This window comes from Callionymus lyra, chromosome 2, assembly GCF_982586985.1.
Source record: "Callionymus lyra chromosome 2, fCalLyr1.hap1.1, whole genome shotgun sequence".
NCBI classification, from domain to species: domain Eukaryota; kingdom Metazoa; phylum Chordata; class Actinopteri; order Syngnathiformes; family Callionymidae; genus Callionymus; species Callionymus lyra.
The window spans coordinates 7,825,813-7,845,359 of record NC_141819.1 but is presented as its reverse complement, the minus strand read 5'-3'; the positions used below and the strand labels follow the sequence as shown (position 1 = coordinate 7,845,359).

Genomic DNA, 19,547 nt, shown 5'->3' with positions numbered 1-19,547 from the left:
ATTTATAACAACTATTCACCTCGAGGATTTTTCTAAAAATTTTTAAAACCTGCCACAACAATGCCTGTATTGCTTATCCCATACAACAATACAGTATTCTTTCTACTCCAACACGAGGACGTAGTATTCCCAAGAAACACAAGAAATTTTCACAACTTATTCCAACACGAGGAAAAAACTCTTCATCATATACATCCAATATCTTAACACATTTTGACAAACTTTGGAAATAGGAAAACCTTTACCCACCCAGAGAGAGGTAAAGACTTGTTTTATAATAAATGAGTTCGATGCTTTTTACCTTATTTTACTCGGTGCCTCGAGTCCACCTCCCCCGGAATGGGATCCGGCACCTCCGAACCCTCTCTCTCAAAGGATCCTGTTCGTGACGCCAATTGAAGTAGTCTTGAAGATTCGTTGGGATCCTTGAGTTAGTGAGAGAAAAAGTCCGGTCCAATATAGTCTGGCAAAAAGATTTATTAAAGATGTTACACAAGACGTATAACAACGAGAGGTGTACAGAGCTCTGAGTTACGAGTGTGAAAGCATGCGCATATATTCTTACAAGGCCGTTATCTACTGTTGTGAAAACATGCGCATATATTCTTACAAGGCCGTTGTCTACTGTTGCACACAAGTCCTTATAAGGTAACATTCAGTTGGTGTTATGTCTGACTCATGGGGTGAAAGTTACAGACAGAAGTTATTGACATGTTTCCTGAGTGGTCGGGCTTGACCTTTATTGAATAGAACACTCAGCAAGTGTCACCCGAACAAATACAGGTGATAAGGTTATGCAAACAGATTGACAGAAATATAATGAGGCTTCAAGAGTATGGAGTTCTTTTCAACATGGCGGTGGAAGGTAATGATCTGCAGCCCTAGACTAAAGCGCCACTCATTGAGGTCATGTAGGAGGCCTGTGACCAAATCAACGCCATATTCAAGCATGGATTCCTGGATAATCCCTAATATTTTCTGCTGGACTTTCTTTAAATGTTTTGTTATCAGCCCCGACGTATTTTTTATAGTATATTTTTTTATTATTATTATTGTCAGGTGTGCCGTTAAAAAAAGATCCCATTTCACATAATTTCTCTTTAAATATTTTTCATCAGCAAATAATATACCATACTGTGGTTATTGTGCCCATTGGTTGACGTGCAGTCGTGAGAAGAGATCTCTGACTGACCTTCCTGCACATCAACCAGTTTATTTATTTATTTGAATTAGGACGATGCATATTCCTCAGCATAGAGCAACAGCGTAAATATGCCAGAGTTAACACAATAGCTTATTTTCATCCGTTGTCCTCAGGCAGGTTAGATGATACAAAAGATAAATCACAAGATATTACCTGTAATGTCACTTTCTGTGGTGCGTTAACACGAGAGCTAACTCGCTAAAACACTGAATAGCTATTTCCCGGTGGCCGACAAAGCTCACAACAAATACAAATACCGAAGCAATTACACTTCAAATTTAAGCGAAAACACTCTGACATTTAGCCAAAATGGAAATTTTCCACAAAGGAAGTGACGTTCATGTGAATTCGGGACTTTATTTTTGAAACACCGACTGAAAGTAGCGGAAGATTTAAAACGAAAGACTTGAAATGAAATGAAAATTAAGTAAACCTAATTTAATGTCAAGCTCCGAGTGTCATAAATGATTGATATTTATGGTATATTATTTTATATTTTATTATTCATTCATTTATTATTAAGTCTTTTCTGGAAGAGCAGTATGGTTGCTTCTAGGAGCCAGAGGTTCAGGCTTGCTTGGCTGGCTGCTGGGTTGCGTGCAGCTTGCTTGTGTCTTGAAAAGTACTGCAGCTGGGGAGACGTGCCACACTGTTGCAGAAAGGGAGGAGGGCAGGAGTCAGGAACGGGGTTGAAGAAGGAAGGGGAAGAGACTCCAAGAGTCCAGTGTGAAGTCTCCAGAGAGTCAAGGGACAAGAGGAAGAGTGTCAAGAGAATGTCCCCGCATGACGACGTCGTAAACCAGACCTTTGTCCAGCAAAAACAGCAACAACAAAAACAACATGAAGGATTTCACTACAATTCTGTTAGCTAAACATCACACCACACTGATGTCTTGGTGTGGCAAATGTTTTAAGGAATGTCTATGAGGAGGTTATGTTTCGTTTAACGTAATTTTATTATGAAACAGCTTCATTAATGCATGCATGGTGGGAGGGACGGACGGACGGACGGATGGATGCATGGATGGATGGATGGAACGAGTGAAAGAATGAACAAACGAACGAACAAACATAGAAAGAACAAACAAACTTTATTGATCCCTCTGGAGGTATCCTTTGAGGCCAAACAATCTCCAGAGAGAATGTATCATCCATCTAAAATGCTGCTAATTGTAACCTGAGAGAACATCGCTCCCTCTAGTGGTGATCTTAGATATCGCACTGCCCTGTCAATAATTCTGTAAGGACTAGTAAGTATTCCTCGCTGCAGTGATGAGTGAACCATGACAGGTGATGATAGAGTGACTGGTGTGTTAATGTATTGACTTGGGGATGTGGAAATTGCGTCATCTAGTGGTGAAACTGTAGATTACAGTCAATGTTTTTTCATTCCAGCTCTTCAACACATCACAGAAAGTAAATACCTGTTGTTTGAAATACCCTGATGGAGCTTTGAAAACAGAAAAGTAAATTATTTTGTTATATATTAGTAGGCTTCAATAAGCACCACTGTTGTACGGCGTGTTCTTCTTACCCTGACATGCTGGTCATCCAAAACTAGTGATGGGGAGATGAAGCTTCATTAACAGTGTCATCATTTTTAATGCTCAGAAGTTGGCGCCTCCGTTTAAAAATGATATGAGGTTTAATCCAAGTACTTGTTTATTTTTAAATGTTTGAATATTAAATATATTTATTGAAGTTCTCAGTCTCAGCTCCAGCTAGTGTTTCCTCATCAAACACATTGAAAGTGTCAGTGCACAAGATTTACACTGAGAGACTGAAATCTTCCACTACAAACAGATTTAAAATGTAGATTCATTTAAGTGTTTTTATGAATAATTCTTCTCACGTGGAGCTTCAGTCCAAGATGGACGTTACAGTCGAGCAGTATGGAGGTATTTGGATGTTTTTAAGTGTCTTTTTGGACGAAGATGAAGACGAAGACAACTGAGCTCCAGTCGCTACATTAAAATGAACAAACATTTTTGTCTATGACTCTAAAAAGAACAGATTACTCTCAAAATAATCCCAACCCTTAGTCGACATGAGGGCGAGTAGAAAATCAGTTTGCATTTTGGGTGAATTATTACTTCAGACGTGTGACATAAAAAGACAACAAAAGACTTAAAACATCTCATGATTCCAGAACTGTTGTAATAGTTTTATTTTACCTAAAATTACATGATTAAATAATGTTGAATACATTCAACTGTTACTTTAACAACATACTTTCATTTGCAGTTAATAAAAGAAAAACTCTCTAAACTGGATCAAGATTGTCTCACGATACATTTGTCAAAGTGTAGATTCACTTGTCGATTAAACAAATAATGACCAGTTTATAAAATATAATATAGTGTGATTTTTAGAATATTGTGCAAAGAACTGTATGATTTTGAAGCTGTTTGACTAGAGGATTGAATTTGTTGATCTTTTTTAATTCATGTTTCTCTCGCTCTGTTCCTCTGATGACATCATTTCTAGGCGACAGATGAGATGAAGTCAATCTGTCACGATCATGTTTAGCTACTGTTGAGAAGTACAGTTTGAAAAAATAGCCTCTAAACCACTTACTTTCAGAGTAAAAGAGGTTTAACTAGAGAACGATCATAAAAGTCACAAACAAACGTGAAACAAATCCAGCAGGTATGTTAGGAAACATTTGACTTAATAACATATTTTCTTGTGTTTCTTCTGAGAGTCACTCTGATAGTCTCACTTCCTCTCCACCTCCAGTTGCAGCTTTTCAAATCTGTCAGGATGATCCAGATAATCCTGATCCTCCATCAAGTTCCTGTTGTCGTTGGACAGTAGGAGGCGCTGCTGTGTGTGAGTCCAGTGAGAGTGAAGACTGAGAGAAGAAGAGACATGAGGTGATGATGGTGGAAGAACGTTGTCTTGACGATCATATACTGATCCAAACTGAGACGAGTCAATGTTCTGTCAACATTCTTCTGAGAACTTGAGAGAAGAACCATGTGACTGAAACATCCCAGAATAATCTTGGATGTCAGATTTGAAGATGAAGTCAGCAGCTAAACTAGCATGTAGCTAACATGAGTCTAGTCTAGTTGTGATGAAGATGTTCAAGTGAACACATGATTCAATATGAAGTGATTCATGTGTGAAATGATGTTTAAAGTGACTCAACATTGTGAGTTGATGATCAAACTCACGTCTGATTTCAAATATTTGACAGAAATATTTCTTTGTTCTCCACTGACAGTCAAACTGAAACAATGTTGATGTTGAAGCTCCTGAAGGGTTTTGAGCTGAAGGTCTTGAAGATTTGGAATCAGAGCTTCACTTGATACTGTAACTGTGAGTCTTTAACATCTGCACGTTTGTTCTGGAATCTTCTTCATCAAGTCCATGTCCACAAAGACCTTCAACTGCTGTGTCAGCAGATGAGCGTCGATGTTGAAGTCAATCAATAGAATCAAACTTACCATTTATTTATGAAGGTCTAACCAATGTGGTTGACAGCCTGGAGGAAGAAAGAGTCAGAAGATCAGATTCATTTGATTCAGATGTTTCATGAATATTGTTTCATTCTCAGTGGACGACTCAGTCATGACTGTTGATGACAACAAAGATGGATCTATAAACAGGCTGCTCAGTCTCAACTGTCTCCTTCATGCTTCCACTGGTGTCCAGCAGGAGAACATGGAGGAACTCAGAGTTTGGATTCATGTGCTCAGTTCAGATGAAGAGTCTGAGCATCAAATGTTCAGTCTGAAGATCTTTGGAGTTCAGTCAGTGAGTTCTGCTGCTCTGTTCATACCTGAGAGTCTCCAGTCTCCAGTCTGGACTCTTCAGTCCAGCAGACAGCAGCTCCAGTCCTGGTCCTCCTGGATGATTCCCTCTCAGGTCCAGTTCTCTCAGGTGGGATGGGTTCAATGTCAGAGCTGAGGCCAGAGAAGAACAACCTATCTCTGAGATCTGACACCATGACAGACTGAAATGAAGGAGAAACACTTTTAGAAACTTATCAGAACCAAGAGAAGATGATGTTCTGACCTGAGAGTCTCCAGGTGACAGTGTGGACTCTTCAGTCCAGCAGACAGCAGCTCCACTCCTGGATCCTGCAGCTTGTTGTGACTCAGGTCCAGTAGAGTCAGACTAGAGGACGGAGAGCTGAGGACTGAGGACAGAAGTGAACAACTTCTCTCTGACAGTCGACAACATCTCAGCCTGTGAAAGAGACGAGTTTCATCAACAAGTGACTTTTTTAATTATTTATTTCTCGATAATTTAAAGGCTTTATTTGCGGTCACACCATAATAAAGAATATCTTGTCTTGTGTTTTATTTTGAAAAGTAACTTCCCTCTCGTTTCAGGTCACTTGCCCTTCCTCCTGTGTCACCTGTCTGGTTTCTCCCCTGATTGTTTCCACCTGTGTCTCCCCTATGGAAGTATCTCAGAGCATCACAATATTGAATGGTTGAATTTAATATTTCAAATGTTGTAACGTTGAATTCGTTTTTTGAGTAATTGAATTCAAATGTTCAAATATTTAAAAAAAATAATCAAAACATTTTCACACATTCATTTTGATATTTTAACTTCAACACTTTAAAATTTCTAGATTCAATATTTTTTAATTCGTAGCCTTTTAAAATACATATAAAAAATGGAAGCCTTTCAAATTCAATATAAATGTTGGTCAAACAGTGACACCAGACTAAACCAGTTTGAGCTACGGTGGCCAACAAAGCTCACAACAAATGCAAACACTAATGCGATTGCAAAAGCGACGACACTTCAACATTAAGCCACAACAGAAGTGATGGACATGTGACTTTATTGTTGAAACACCGACTGAAGCGACAAGTAATGGAAGATTTAAAACCAAAGAGAATGAAAAGTAAGTAAACTTCATCTAATGTTACGCTCCGAGTGTCATAAATGATTGATATTTACAGTATATTGTTTTATATTATTCTGTTGCTTCACGTCAGGTTTAACTTGTACTTGTTAATAAAGATGATCAAGTTGTTCAAGTTGAGGCAATGACTAAATACTTTATGTATCAACAGAACATGTTTTGTCCAGTTTGTGTAGTAAATCTACTTATGTATTACTGTACAAATGTGGATAAATGTTTTTAAGAAATCTCTATGAGGATTTTAAGTTTTCTTTAATGTTATTTTATTACAAATCAGCTTCATAAATATACACATTTGTGCTTTCATTGCACTTCTGCTTGACGTGTTGCCTTTTTTCATACTATATGGTTCACAACATCATTTAAATACGTCACTATACCATCATTACACGTGTGCCGTGGTAAAATATCCAATTTAACCTAATTAGTCGAAGAACATTAATTATCTGTGAATTATAGAGAAGAGAGCTTAGATTGGCTGCTCTGTATGTCAATCAAATAGTTATTGTGTGGATTGGTTGACGTTCAGACGTAAGAATAGATCTCAAACAATCCTCATAATAAACATTTGATTGACAGGCAGAGCAGCCACTCTGAGCTCCTCCCTCTTCCAGTGTACGCATGTAGTTTCATGTCCTTCAGTTGAAGATGAACAAACACAAAAGTTCATTCAGGGAACAAGCGAAGAAAACATTGAGACAGAAGCAGTTGTTAGTGCTGTGATAGTCCCACATTCTGACCACATTCAACTTTGAAATATGTTCTTTTGATTATTATTCATTTTCATTTAAAGTTGACGCTTGTTTGTTTATCATTACAATGATTTATTAAGATGATATTTTTATAAACTACGTAACATCTTTACCTGCTACACAAACATACAAATGTATCTATGAGCTGCTTCACTGAAGAACAAAGTGATGACAGACTCTGACTTGTGTTTCCACCTCTGACTTTACATTTGAGCTTTGATGATGTAGAAAAGATGATGTTCTGACCTGAGAGTCTCCAGGTGACAGTGTGGACTCTTCAGTCCAGCAGACAGCAGCTCCACTCCTGGATCCTGCAGGTTGTTTCTACTCAGGTCCAGTAGAGTCAGACTAGAGGAAGGAGAGCTGAGGACTGAGGACAGAAGTGAACAACTTCTCTCTTTTAGTTGACAACTTCTCAGCCTGTGAAAGAGACGAGTTTCATCAACAAGTGACTTTTTCAATTATTTATTTCTCGATAATTTAAGTGCTTTATTTGCAGTCACACCATAATAAAGAATATCTTGGGCTCCTTGTCTTGTGTTTTATTTTGAAAAGTAACTTCCCTCTCGTTTCAGGTCACTTGCCCTTCCTCCTGTGTCACCTGTCTGGTTTCTCCCCTGATTGTTTCCACCTGTGTCTCCCCTATGGAAGTATCTCAGAGCATCACAATATTGAATGGTTGAATTTAATATTTCAAATGTTGTAACGTTGAATTCGTTTTTTCAGTAATTGAATTCAAATGTTCAAATATTTTCAAAATTAAAACATTTTCACACATTCATTGATATTCTAACTTCAACACTTTAAAAATATATTTTCTAGATTCAATATTTTTTAATTCGTAGCCTTTTAAAATACATATAAAAAATGGAAGCCTTTCAAATTCAATATAAATGTTGGTCAAACAGTGACACCAGACTAAACCAGTTTGAGCTACGGTGGCCAACAAAGCTCACAACAAATGCAAACACTAATGCGATTGCAAAAGCGACGACACTTCAACATTAAGCCACAACAGAAGTGATGGACATGTGACTTTATTGTTGAAACACCGACTGAAGCGACAAGTAATGGAAGATTTAAAACCAAAGAGAATGAAAAGTAAGTAAACTTCATCTAATGTTACGCTCCGAGTGTCATAAATGATTGATATTTACGGTATATTGTTTTATATTATTCTGTTGCTTCACGTCAGGTTTAACTTGTACTTGTTAATAAAGATGATCAAGTTGTTCAAGTTGAGGCAATGACTAAATACTTTATGTATCAACAGAACATGTTTTGTCCAGTTTGTGTAGTAAATCTACTTATGTCTTACTGTACAAATGTGGATAAATGTTTTTAAGAAATCTCTATGAGGATGTTAAGTTTTCTTTAATGTTATTTTATTACAAAACAGCTTCATAAATATACACATTTGTGCTTTATTTGCACTTCTGCTTGACGTGTTGCCTTTTTTCATACTATATGGTTCACAACATCATTTAAATACGTCACTATACCATCATTACACGTGTTATGAAGATTTTATTATTTAGCTTTTTTCTCTACATTAGGTTAATACTTCAAGATGGATTTATAATAATTTATTTTATAACTTAGATAAAACTGTATACATTGGTTTTATTAAACCAAATTAAAGTAGCATTTTCAGGAACAGATTGTCATTTTAACTTTATTTCATGTTAACTATAATTTTCTTTGCATGTCCTGTTTACTTTGAATTACCATAAAATGAAAAGTAAGTTTATAATGACTTGTTCCTAATGTTTACAGATGTCATGTAAGCAACTGTTTTACCCATAGACATATATACATAGACACCGCATCGACTACTGCCATCCACTAGAGCAGTGTGTATACAGGGCGGCCATCTTGGTACAGTGCCACTCACTCCTACAGTGCATTATGTCTATAGAGGAATGATGTGTTTATACTATAAAAGTGATTATAAATCGCTCATTTGTCAAGGTTTTTTTTACGGGGTTTGTTTTTCAAACCACAGACCAGATAGATAGATATTATTATAAAGAATATATTACTATAAAAACTATTAAAAAAAACATTTTGAATTTAATGAATTTGATAGATGAAACAAATAAGAACCAAACCATTAGAAAATCGGTCCAGAATTTTGCGAATAATTTTATTTTAAGATTGAGAAGTTCCTCCTTCCCTGTAGTTTTAAATGCGCCGCTGCCTGTGATGGCACTGTACCAACATGGCGGCGCTTTATCAGTCAATGCAGCGACTATGTATACATGTCTATGGTTTTACCAACCAAAAACACTTCACCACGTAAACAGTCTTCTACCAACACCAGCAACACCTAATGGAGTTGAACCTCGACTTCAGAGTCTGACAACTCCTGTGTGATGGGATTGTGCTTTAGACCAGTTTCAACCACTGTGTCGCAACACACTAGTGCGCCGTGAGCGATGGTCACGTGTGCCGTGGTAAAATATCCAATTTAACCTAATTAGTCTAAGAACATTAATTATCTGTGAATTATAGAGAAGAGAGCTTAGATTGGCTGCTCTGTATGTCAATCAAATAGTTATTGTGTGGATTGGTTGACGTTCAGACGTAAGAATAGATCTCAAACAATCCTCACAATAAACATTTGATTGACATGCAGAGCAGCCAATCTGAGCTCCTCCCTCTTCCAGTGTACGCATGTAGTTTCATGTCCTTCAGTTGAAGATGAACAAACACAAAAGTTCATTCAGGGAACAAGCGAAGAAAACATTGAGACAGAAGCAGTTGTTAGTGCTGTGATAGTCCCACATTCTGACCACATTCCACTTTGAAATATGTTCTTTTGATTATTATTCATTTTCATTTAAAGTTGACGCTTGTTTGTTTAGCATTACAATAATTTATTAAGATGATATTTTTATAAACTACGTAACATCTTTACCTGCTACACAAACATACAAATGTATCTATGAGCTGCTTCACTGAAGAACAAAGTGATGACAGACTTTGACTCGTGTTTCCACCTCTGACTTTACATTTGAGCTTTGATGATGTAGAAAAGATGATGTTCTGACCTGAGAGTCTCCAGGTGACAGTGTGGACTCTTCAGTCCAGCAGACAGCAGCTCCACTCCTGGATCATGCAGGTTGTAGTTCTCACTCAGGTCCAGTAGAGTCAGACTAGAGGACGGAGAGCTGAGGACTGAGGACAGAAGTGAACAACTTCTCTCTGACAGTCCACAGAAGATCAGCCTGTGAAAGAGACGAGTTTCATCAACAAGTGACTTTTTCAATTATTTATTTCTGGATAATTTAAAGGCTTTATTTGCAGTCACACCATAATAAAGAATATCTTGGGCTCCTTGTCTTGTGTTTTATTTTGAAAAGTAACTTCCCTCTCGTTTCAGGTCACTTGCCCTTCCTCCTGTGTCACCTGTCTGGTTTCTCCCCTGATTGTTTCCACCTGTGTCTCCCCTATGGAAGTATCTCAGAGCATCACAATATTGAATGGTTGAATTTAATATTTCAAATGTTGTAACGTTGAATTAGTTTTTTGAGTAATTGAATTCAAATGTTCAAATATTTTCAAAATTAAAACATTTTCACACATTCATTGATATTCTAACTTCAACACTTTAAAAATACATTTTCTAGATTAAATATTTTTTCATTCTTAGCCTTTTAAAATACATATAAAAAATGGAAGCCTTTCAAATTCAATATAAATGTTGGTCAAACAGTGACACCAGACTAAACCAGTTTGAGCTACGGTGGCCAACAAAGCTCACAACAAATGCAAACACTAATGCGATTGCAAAAGCGACGACACTTCAACATTAAGCCACAACAGAAGTGATGGACATGTGACTTTATTGTTGAAACACCGACTGAAGCGACAAGTAATGGAAGATTTAAAACCAAAGAGAATGAAAAGTAAGTAAACTTCATCTAATGTTACGCTCCGAGTGTCATAAATGATTGATATTTACGGTATATTGTTTTATATTATTCTGTTGCTTCACGTCAGGTTTAACTTGTACTTGTTAATAAAGATGATCAAGTTGTTCAAGTTGAGGCAATGACTAAATACTTTATGTATCAACATAACATGTTTTGTCCAGTTTGTGTAGTAAATCTACTTATGTCTTACTGTACAAATGTGGATAAATGTTTTGAAGAAATCTCTGAGGATGTTAAGTTTTCTTTAATGTTATTTTATTACAAAACAGCTTCATAAATATACACATTTGTGCTTTATTTACACTTCTGCTTGACGTTTTGCCTTTTTTCATACTATATGGTTCACAACATCATTTAAATACGTCACTATACCATCATTACACGTGTTATGAAGATTTTATTATTTAGCTTTTTTCTCTACATTAGGTTAATACTTCAAGATGGGTTTATAATATTTTCTTTTAGAACTTAGACCATATGAAAGTAGCATTTTCAGGAACAGATTGTCATTTTAACTTCATTTCATGTTAACTATAATTTTCTTTGCATGTCCTGTTTACTTTGAATTACCATAAAATTAAAAGTAAGTTTATAATGACTTGTTCCTAATGTTTACAGATGTGATGGAAGCAACTGTTTTATCCATAGACATATATACATAGACGCCGCATCGACTACTGCCATCCACTAGAGCAGTGTGTATACAGGGCGGCCATCTTGGAACAGTGCCACTCACTCCTACAGTGCATTATGTCTATAGAGGAATGATGTGTTTATACTATAAAAGTGATTATAAATCGCTCATTTGTCAGGTTTTTTTTACGGGGTTTGTTTTTCAAACCACAGACCAGATAGATAGATATTATTATAAAGACTATATTACTATAAAAACTATTAAATAAAAACATTTTGAATTTAATGAATTTGATAGATGAAACAAATAAGAACCAAACCATTAGAAAATCGGTCCAGAATTTTGCGAATAATTGTATTTTAAGATTGAGAAGTTCCTCCTTCCCTGTAGTTTTAAATGCGCCGCTGCCTGTGAAGGCACTGTACCAACATGGCGGCGCTTTATCAGTCAATGCAGCGACTATGTATACATGTCTATGGTTTTACCAACCAAAAACACTTCACCACGTAAACAGTCTTCTACCAACACCAGCAACACCTAATGGAGTTGAACCTCGACTTCAGAGTCTGACAACTCCTGTGTGATGGGATTGTGCTTTAGACCAGTTTCAACCACTGTGTCGCAACACACTAGTGCGCCGTGAGCGATGGTCACATGTGCCGTGGTAAAATATCCAATTTAACCTAATTAGTCTAAGAAGATTAATTATCTGTGAATTATAGAGAAGAGAGCTTAGATTGGCTGCTCTGTATGTCAATCAAATGGTTATTGTGTGGATTGGTTGACGTTCAGACGTAAGAATAGATCTCAAACAATCCTCACAATAAACATTTGATTGACATGCAGAGCAGCCAATCTGAGCTCCTCCCTCTTCCAGTGTACGCATGTAGTTTCATGTCCTTCAGTTGAAGATGAACAAACACAAAAGTTCATTCAGGGAACAAGCGAAGAAAACATTGAGACAGAAGCAGTTGTTAGTGCTGTGATAGTCCCACATTCTGACCACATTCAACTTTGAAATATGTTCTTTTGATGATTATTCACTTTCATTTAAAGTTGACGCTTGTTTGTTTATCATTACAATGATTTATTAAGATGATATTTTTATAAACTACGTAACATCTTTACCTGCTACACAAACATACAAATGTATCTATGAGCTGCTTCACTGAAGAACAAAGTGATGACAGACTTTGACTCGTGTTTCCACCTCTGACTTTACATTTGAGCTTTGATGATGTAGAAAAGATGATGTTCTGACCTGAGAGTCTCCAGGTGACAGTGTGGACTCTTCAGTCCAGCAGACAGCAGCTCCACTCCTGGATCCTGCAGCTTGTTGTGACTCAGGTCCAGTAGAGTCAGACTAGAGGACGGAGAGCTGAGGACTGAGGACAGAAGTGAACAACTTCTCTCTGACAGTCCACACCAGCTCAGCCTGTGAAAGAGACGAGTTTCATCAACAAGTGACTTTTTTAATTATTTATTTCCCGATAATTTAAAGGCTTTATTTGCGGTCACACCATAATAAAGAATGTCTTGGGCTCCTTGTCTTGTGTTTTATTTTGAAAAGTAACTTCCCTCTCGTTTCAGGTCACTTGCCCTTCCTCCTGTGTCACCTGTCTGGTTTCTCCCCTGATTGTTTCCACCTGTGTCTCCCCTATGGAAGTATCTCAGAGCATCACAATATTGAATGGTTGAATTTAATATTTCAAATGTTGTAACGTTGAATTCGTTTTTGAGTAATTGAATTCAAATGTTCAAATATTTGCAAAAATAAAACATTTTCAAACATTCATTTATATTCTAACTTCAACACTTTAAAAAGATGTTTTCTAGATTCAATATTTTTTCATTCGTAGCCTTTTAAAATACATATAAAAAATGGAAGCCTTTCAAATTCAATATAAATGTTGGTCAAACAGTGACACCAGACTAAACCAGTTTGAGCTACGGTGGCCAACAAAGCTCACAACAAATGCAAACACTAATGCGATTGCAAAAGCGACGACACTTCAACATTAAGCCACAACAGAAGTGATGGACATGTGACTTTATTGTTGAAACACCGACTGAAGCGACAAGTAATGGAAGATTTAAAACCAAAGAGAATGAAAAGTAAGTAAACTTCATCTAATGTTACGCTCCGAGTGTCATAAATGATTGATATTTACGGTATTTTGTTTTATATTATTCTGTTGCTTCACGTCAGGTTTAACTTGTACTTGTTAATAAAGATGATCAAGTTGTTCAAGTTGAGGCAATGACTAAATACTTTATGTATCAACAGAACATGTTTTGTCCAGTTTGTGTAGTAAATCTACTTATATCTTACTGTACAAATGTGGATAAATGTTTTTAAGAAATCTCTATGAGGATGTTAAGTTTTCTTTAATGTTATTTTATTACAAATCAGCTTCATAAATATACACATTTGTGCTTTATTTGCACTTCTGCTTGACGTGTTGCCTTTTTTCATACTATATGGTTCACAACATCATTTAAATACGTCACTATACCATCATTACACGTGTTATGAAGATTTTATTAATTGGCATTTTTCTTTACATTTGGTTAAAACTTTAGGATTTGTTTATAATTTTTTTTTTTTAGAACTTAGATAAGACTGAATTGATTTTATTTAACCCCTATAAAAGTAGAAGAACAAAGTGATGACAGACTTTGACTCGTGTTTCCACCTCTGACTTTACATTTGAGCTTTGATGATGTAGAAAAGATGATGTTCTGACCTGAGAGTCTCCAGGTGACAGTGTGGACTCTTCAGTCCAGCAGACAGCAGCTCCACTCCTGGATCCTTCAGGTTGAAGTTTTTACTCAGGTCCAGTCGAGTCAGACTAGAGGACGGAGAGCTGAGGACTGAGGACAGAAGTGAACAACTTCTCTGTGACAGTCCACAACTGTTCAGCCTGTGAAAGAGACGAGTTTCATCAACAAGTGACTTTTTTAAATTTTCTATTCAACTTTAAACACTAAAAACACACTAAACTATTTACTCTCAACAGATCATCATCACATCATTGTTTAAATATTTGAAGTTTGTTTTCTATAACTTAGAAACAACTTTGTTAAACATGCTGACTGTAATATATTCGGGTTCGTCTCTTAGTTTCACTGGTGTAGTGAGGGACACGAGACACCAGCGTGGATGTTACTCCGGTAGTTTATTACAAACACACGTACGTAACATATGCACTTCCGTAAACACACCCACACATCATGAATACATAAACAATGTCAATATCTCTGTGATGTACAATGCCTGGCATAATACACAGAATCAGTATAAATATATATCATATATTACAATGATAACAACATGAACATGATGATAGAGTAACAACAATATTGAGGTTGTGGTTTGTTGTCAACAAGAAGATTGTAGTGACACCTGAACCCCTTCAATCCTTCTTAAGTTAACAGGAAATAATGCGACAGCTTCTTCTTCTTCTACTATTTAATGATGGTTTCAACCAGCTGTAGGAACACTATCGATACCTGCTGGCAGCACGTTTTGCAAGTTTGGAAGAAGAAATAAAGAAAAAAAATGAGTAACAAAATATTCGCGAGATATTTATGCTGGTATCAGCACCGAAGACGTCTCATCCTTCTACTGCTGGCTAAAAATGCACCTGTAAGTTTATGCACATTTGAAAGCTCTTCGTTACTCAGGTCCAGTAGAGTCAGACTAGAGGACGGAGAGCTGAGGACTGAGGACAGAAGTGAACAACTTCTCTCTGACAGTTCACAGTCGCTCAGCCTGTGAAAGAGACGAGTTTCATCAACAAGTGACTTTTTTAATTATTTATTTGTCGATAATTTAAAGATTTTATTTGAGGAAACATTAAAAGTATCTGAATTTATTAGATGATCATCATTTGTTTAGAAAATTTGAAGCAGGTTATCAAAGATTATGATCAACTTTGTAAACATGACAACAAGACAACAATGATGAAAGAGTAAAACAAACATTCATGTTCACTTCATATCATCAGAGATGTTTCAGTGTTTGATCAACTTACAGAACTTTGTTTGCAGCTTGAACCACCGGCAGAAGCCTCTCAAGAACCTTCTCTGAAGCAGAGTATTTCTTCAGGTCAAACTCGTCCAGATGTTCCTCTGAGGACAGTAAGATGAAGGCCAGGGCCGACCATTGAGAAGACGTGATTTTTTTAGTGGAGAGACGTCCTGATCTCAGCTGCTGTTGGACCTCCTCCACCAGAGAAGTGTCCTTCACTTCATTCAGACAGTGGAACAGGTTGATGATTCTCTCTGGAGACACATCCTCACTTATCTTCTTCTTGATGAGCTTTGTTGTGTTGTGATTGGTCCAGGAGCTACTTCCTGTCTGTGTCAACAAACCTGGAAGGAGACTCTGGCTGGTCTGCAGAGAAAGACCCAGAAGAAAGCGCAGGAACAAGTCCAGATGTCCATTTGGACTTTTCAGAGTTTCATCTATTGCTGTCTGGTAGAACCTTTCTGTTTGACTTTTTCTACTAAGGATTCTTAGTAAAGATGTTGGTTTTGATTGCATCAGGTTGACTCCAGAGTTGATGAAGGTCTGGTGGACGTGAAGAGCAGCCAGAAACTCCTGAACACTCAGGTGGATGAAGCAGAACACCTTGTCCTGGTACAGTCCTCTCTCCTCTCTGAAGATCTGAGTGAACACTCCTGAGTAAACTGAAGCTGCTGAGATGTTGATGTCACACTCTGTGAGGTCTGACTTATAGAAGATCAAGTTTCCTCTCTGCAGATGCTCAAAAGCCAGTTTTCCCAGAGACTCCACCATCTTCCTGCTCTCAGGATCAGAAACTGTGTCAGTCCCAGATCCTCCGTCAAACTTCAGCTTCTTGACTTTGATCTGAACCACCAGGAAGTAGATGAACATCTCAGTCAGGGTCTTGGGCAGCTGTCCTGTCTCTGTGCTCTTCAACATGTCCAGAACTGTGGCAGTGATCCAGCAGAAGATCGGGATGTGACACATGATGTAGATGCTTCGTGACCTCTTGATGTGAGACATGATGCTGCTGGTCTGCTCCTCATCTCTGAACCTCTTCCTGAAGTACTCCTCCTTCTGGAGGTCATTGAACCCTCTGACCTCTGTCACCATGTCCACACACTCAGGAGGGATCTGATTGGCTGCTGCAGGTCGTGTGGTGATCCAGAGACGAGCTGAGGGAAGAAGATCCCCCCTGATGAGGTTTGTCAGCAGGACGTCTACTGAGGTGGACTCTGTAGCTTCTATCAGGCGCCGACTGTTGAGGAAGTCCAGAGGGAGTCGACACTCGTCTAGACCATCTAAGATGAACAGAACCTGGAGTCCTTCAAAGCTGCTGAGTCTGGATTCTCTGGTTTCAGGAAAGAAAAGATGAACAAGTTCCATCAAACTCAACTTCTTCTCTTTCAACAGGTTCAGCTCTCTGAAGGTGAAAGGAAATATGAAGTGGAAGTTCTGGTGGGCTTTGTCTTCAGCCCAGTCCAGAGTGACCTTCTGTGTCAGGAGGGTCTTCCCAATGCCAGCCACACCCTTCGTCAGCAGTGTTCTGATTGGTCTTTCTCTGTCAGGTGAGGCTTTAAAGAGGTCTTCTTGTCTGATGGTGGTTTCTGGTCTGGTCTGGTTCCTGGTGGCTGCTTCGATCTGTCGGACCTCGTGCTCCTGGTTGACCTGGTCTGTGCCCCCCTCAGTGATGTAGAGCTCAGTGAAGATCTCATTCAGAGGAGCAGAGTTTCCTGCTTTAGCGACCCCCTCAGACACACTGTGGAACTTCTTCTGCAGGCTCCTCTTCAGTCGTCCTCCACACTGTAAGGAAATGACAACTTTACTGTAATCAATCATCTAGATTTAACACACATTTAAAATAGTCACTTGATTAACTGATAATCTTTCATATTTAATTCATATTAAATAATCCTATTCTTGCATTCACTTAAACTAAACTCAGGTTCACAAATCAAAGGCCGAGGTCACAAGCCTCACACACACAGAATGATTAAACAATCCCAGATTCCAGGAAGTCTGTGTGAACCTGTTTGAGAACTCACACTGAATTCTAGAAAACAACAACCTTTCATAAGTTTCCACTACGATCACGTGCGACGGCCATCTTAGAATCAAGTGTTTACAGTTACAGACCAATACTACATTCACATTTGACTAGAGGTTTTAACCTGAATATTCTACTATAAAGATCCACCATTTTGTCTGATCTTTGCGTTCTGGCATTTGAAGACGTCTGCGATGGATCTCTGCTTGCTAGCGCCCGTGATCACGTAAGTTTGTCTGTGACTTTTGCATAATTCACTAAACGAGCATTTTTCTTAAACTCATCCATGTGTCTGTCCTTCATTTTCCACCACCACGTACGAGACTGGGGAGGGGTCGGTGTTCCTCGGAACAGAGAAACCCCAAACAAATTGGTGACCGTGACCCTTGGCGTGGACTGGTGGTTTGAAGGCCTTTTCGATTCCGAGACGAACTCTGAGCTGATTGTTCTCCAGGCAACCAGAGGCGCCACTATACCTTACTTCAGGAATCAGGTGAGAAAGATTTTTTCTTATTTCTTACATAGATTTTTGTTAGCTTGTATTTTGGAATTAATTGAAAGTATATTGTAAGTTAGGAAAGCTTAGATATTTTTTAGTTTTGGTTGCCTGGACGAATAAACGTAAGTCTCTGGTTCTGTCACAAATTTAGATTATATTTTTCAATAGTGCTTTCTTAAGATGATGCTCGTTTTTGGGGTATTTTATTGTCTGTTGCTGTTTGTTGTTGTATTAAGTGTAGACGACATTATCGTGTCCAGGGTTGAAGTTTTGAAGAAAAAACGTTGTGAAGTTTGAAGAAAAAACGTTGTGAAGTTTTGAAGAAAAAACGTTGTGAAGTTTGAAGAAAAACGTTGTGAAGTTTGAAAAAAAAACGTTGTGAAGTTTGAAGAAAAACGTTGTGAAGTTTGAAGAAAAACGTTGTGAAGTTTGAAGAAAAACGTTGTGAAGTTTGAAGAAAAACGTTGTGAAGTTTGAAGAAAAACGTTGTGAAGTTTGAAGAAAAAACGTTGATTAGAATTTAAGTTGAATTGATAGGCAGAGGAGACGGTTACACGACCTGGTAACCCTTGGGAATTCAGAGTAGGGGTGGAAGTATAAGTGGCTCCCTCTACCGGGCGTCTGACATTTTTAATTTTAGATTCCTAAACTAGTTAGGATGCTTGGCCAATGGGTGATTATGGTAGACATACTTTTTCAGTAAGCCAAGTAGCTATCATTAATTTGGGGATAGGTGGGATTTGAGAGGCTCTCCCAGTATCCTGGTCTGAAGACTCTGCCAGCTGTGGGTGTGTAGGCCAGTTAGATCTCATTGTGTTCTGTGTTGAGAGGCTCCACAAAAAAAAAATTGGCAGTATAGTCAGGACTAGTTAATTTTTCCGAACAATCACGGTGATGGATAAAGTCTCATTGGTGATTAGTTTAGAGTTAGTTCGACGGGGGTTGAAATAGAATGGAATAGTTGAGAGGCTCCTATCAAGGGTGTTTGGAAGCTAAGTGAGTGATTTGAGAGGCTCCTGCCATTATGACTTCAACACTTTAGACACGACAGGCTGGTTAGAGTCTCGTTCCACGTAGCATAGTGTGTCTCTAGACTTGTTTTGGTAAAATACTGTTGTCGTCGTATTGCCATGACATATTGTTTTGTTTAAATTATCTGTGTCTGTATATTTTTATCTTTTGAATGATTTTTTCTCGCTGTGGTACTTGTAAAAAATTGCATTCATTTGTGGGAGATCTCCGACTTTGTGTGACTCAGCTGAGAGTCTGTGTGTGTGTGTCTTTGGACACTATCTCTTGCTGATAAGAACTGCTGCTTGGCAGACGTTGTCTTGTCAGCTGCGTCAAGGCAACTGAGCTCCGAAAGAAAGTTTCCTTTTTGGTAGGAGTGGTTTCACTTAGAGGTTGGACTTCTAAGACTTCCCACTTTTTCCTCACTGACCCCCCCTGCTGGTTCATCTCCGCACACAAATTATTTCTTCATCTTGAATTCTATTTTCTAGATTGTTTGTTTATGAAAGCAAGTAATGTTAATTGAAGTGAATGTGTAAAGTGATTGTTCAGGTTTCTA

General features: G+C 37.9%; 1 protein-coding gene across 2 annotated transcripts in view; it reads right to left on the bottom strand.

Annotated features, from left to right (window-relative positions):
- LOC148085221 (uncharacterized) overlaps positions 1-19,547 on the bottom strand; it is a 337,696-nt gene that overhangs the window by 25,945 nt on the left and 292,204 nt on the right. The window contains exons 16-23 of one of the 2 annotated variants that reach the window (XM_087783363.1): positions 14,167-14,343; positions 12,681-12,854; positions 9,901-10,077; positions 7,094-7,267; positions 5,228-5,401; positions 4,992-5,165; positions 4,662-4,694; positions 3,451-4,059 (exon numbers count right to left, since the gene is read on the bottom strand). In XM_087783363.1, the coding sequence (XP_087639489.1) occupies positions 4,664-4,694; positions 4,992-5,165; positions 5,228-5,401; positions 7,094-7,267; positions 9,901-10,077; positions 12,681-12,854; positions 14,167-14,343 (1,081 nt within the window). In that variant the 3' untranslated portion in view covers positions 3,451-4,059; positions 4,662-4,663. Of the gene's footprint in view, positions 1-3,450; positions 4,060-4,661; positions 4,695-4,991; positions 5,166-5,227; positions 5,402-7,093; positions 7,268-9,900; positions 10,078-12,680; positions 12,855-14,166; positions 14,344-19,547 lie in introns of those variants that run through there. The other variant, XM_087783364.1, reaches the window with a different exon arrangement.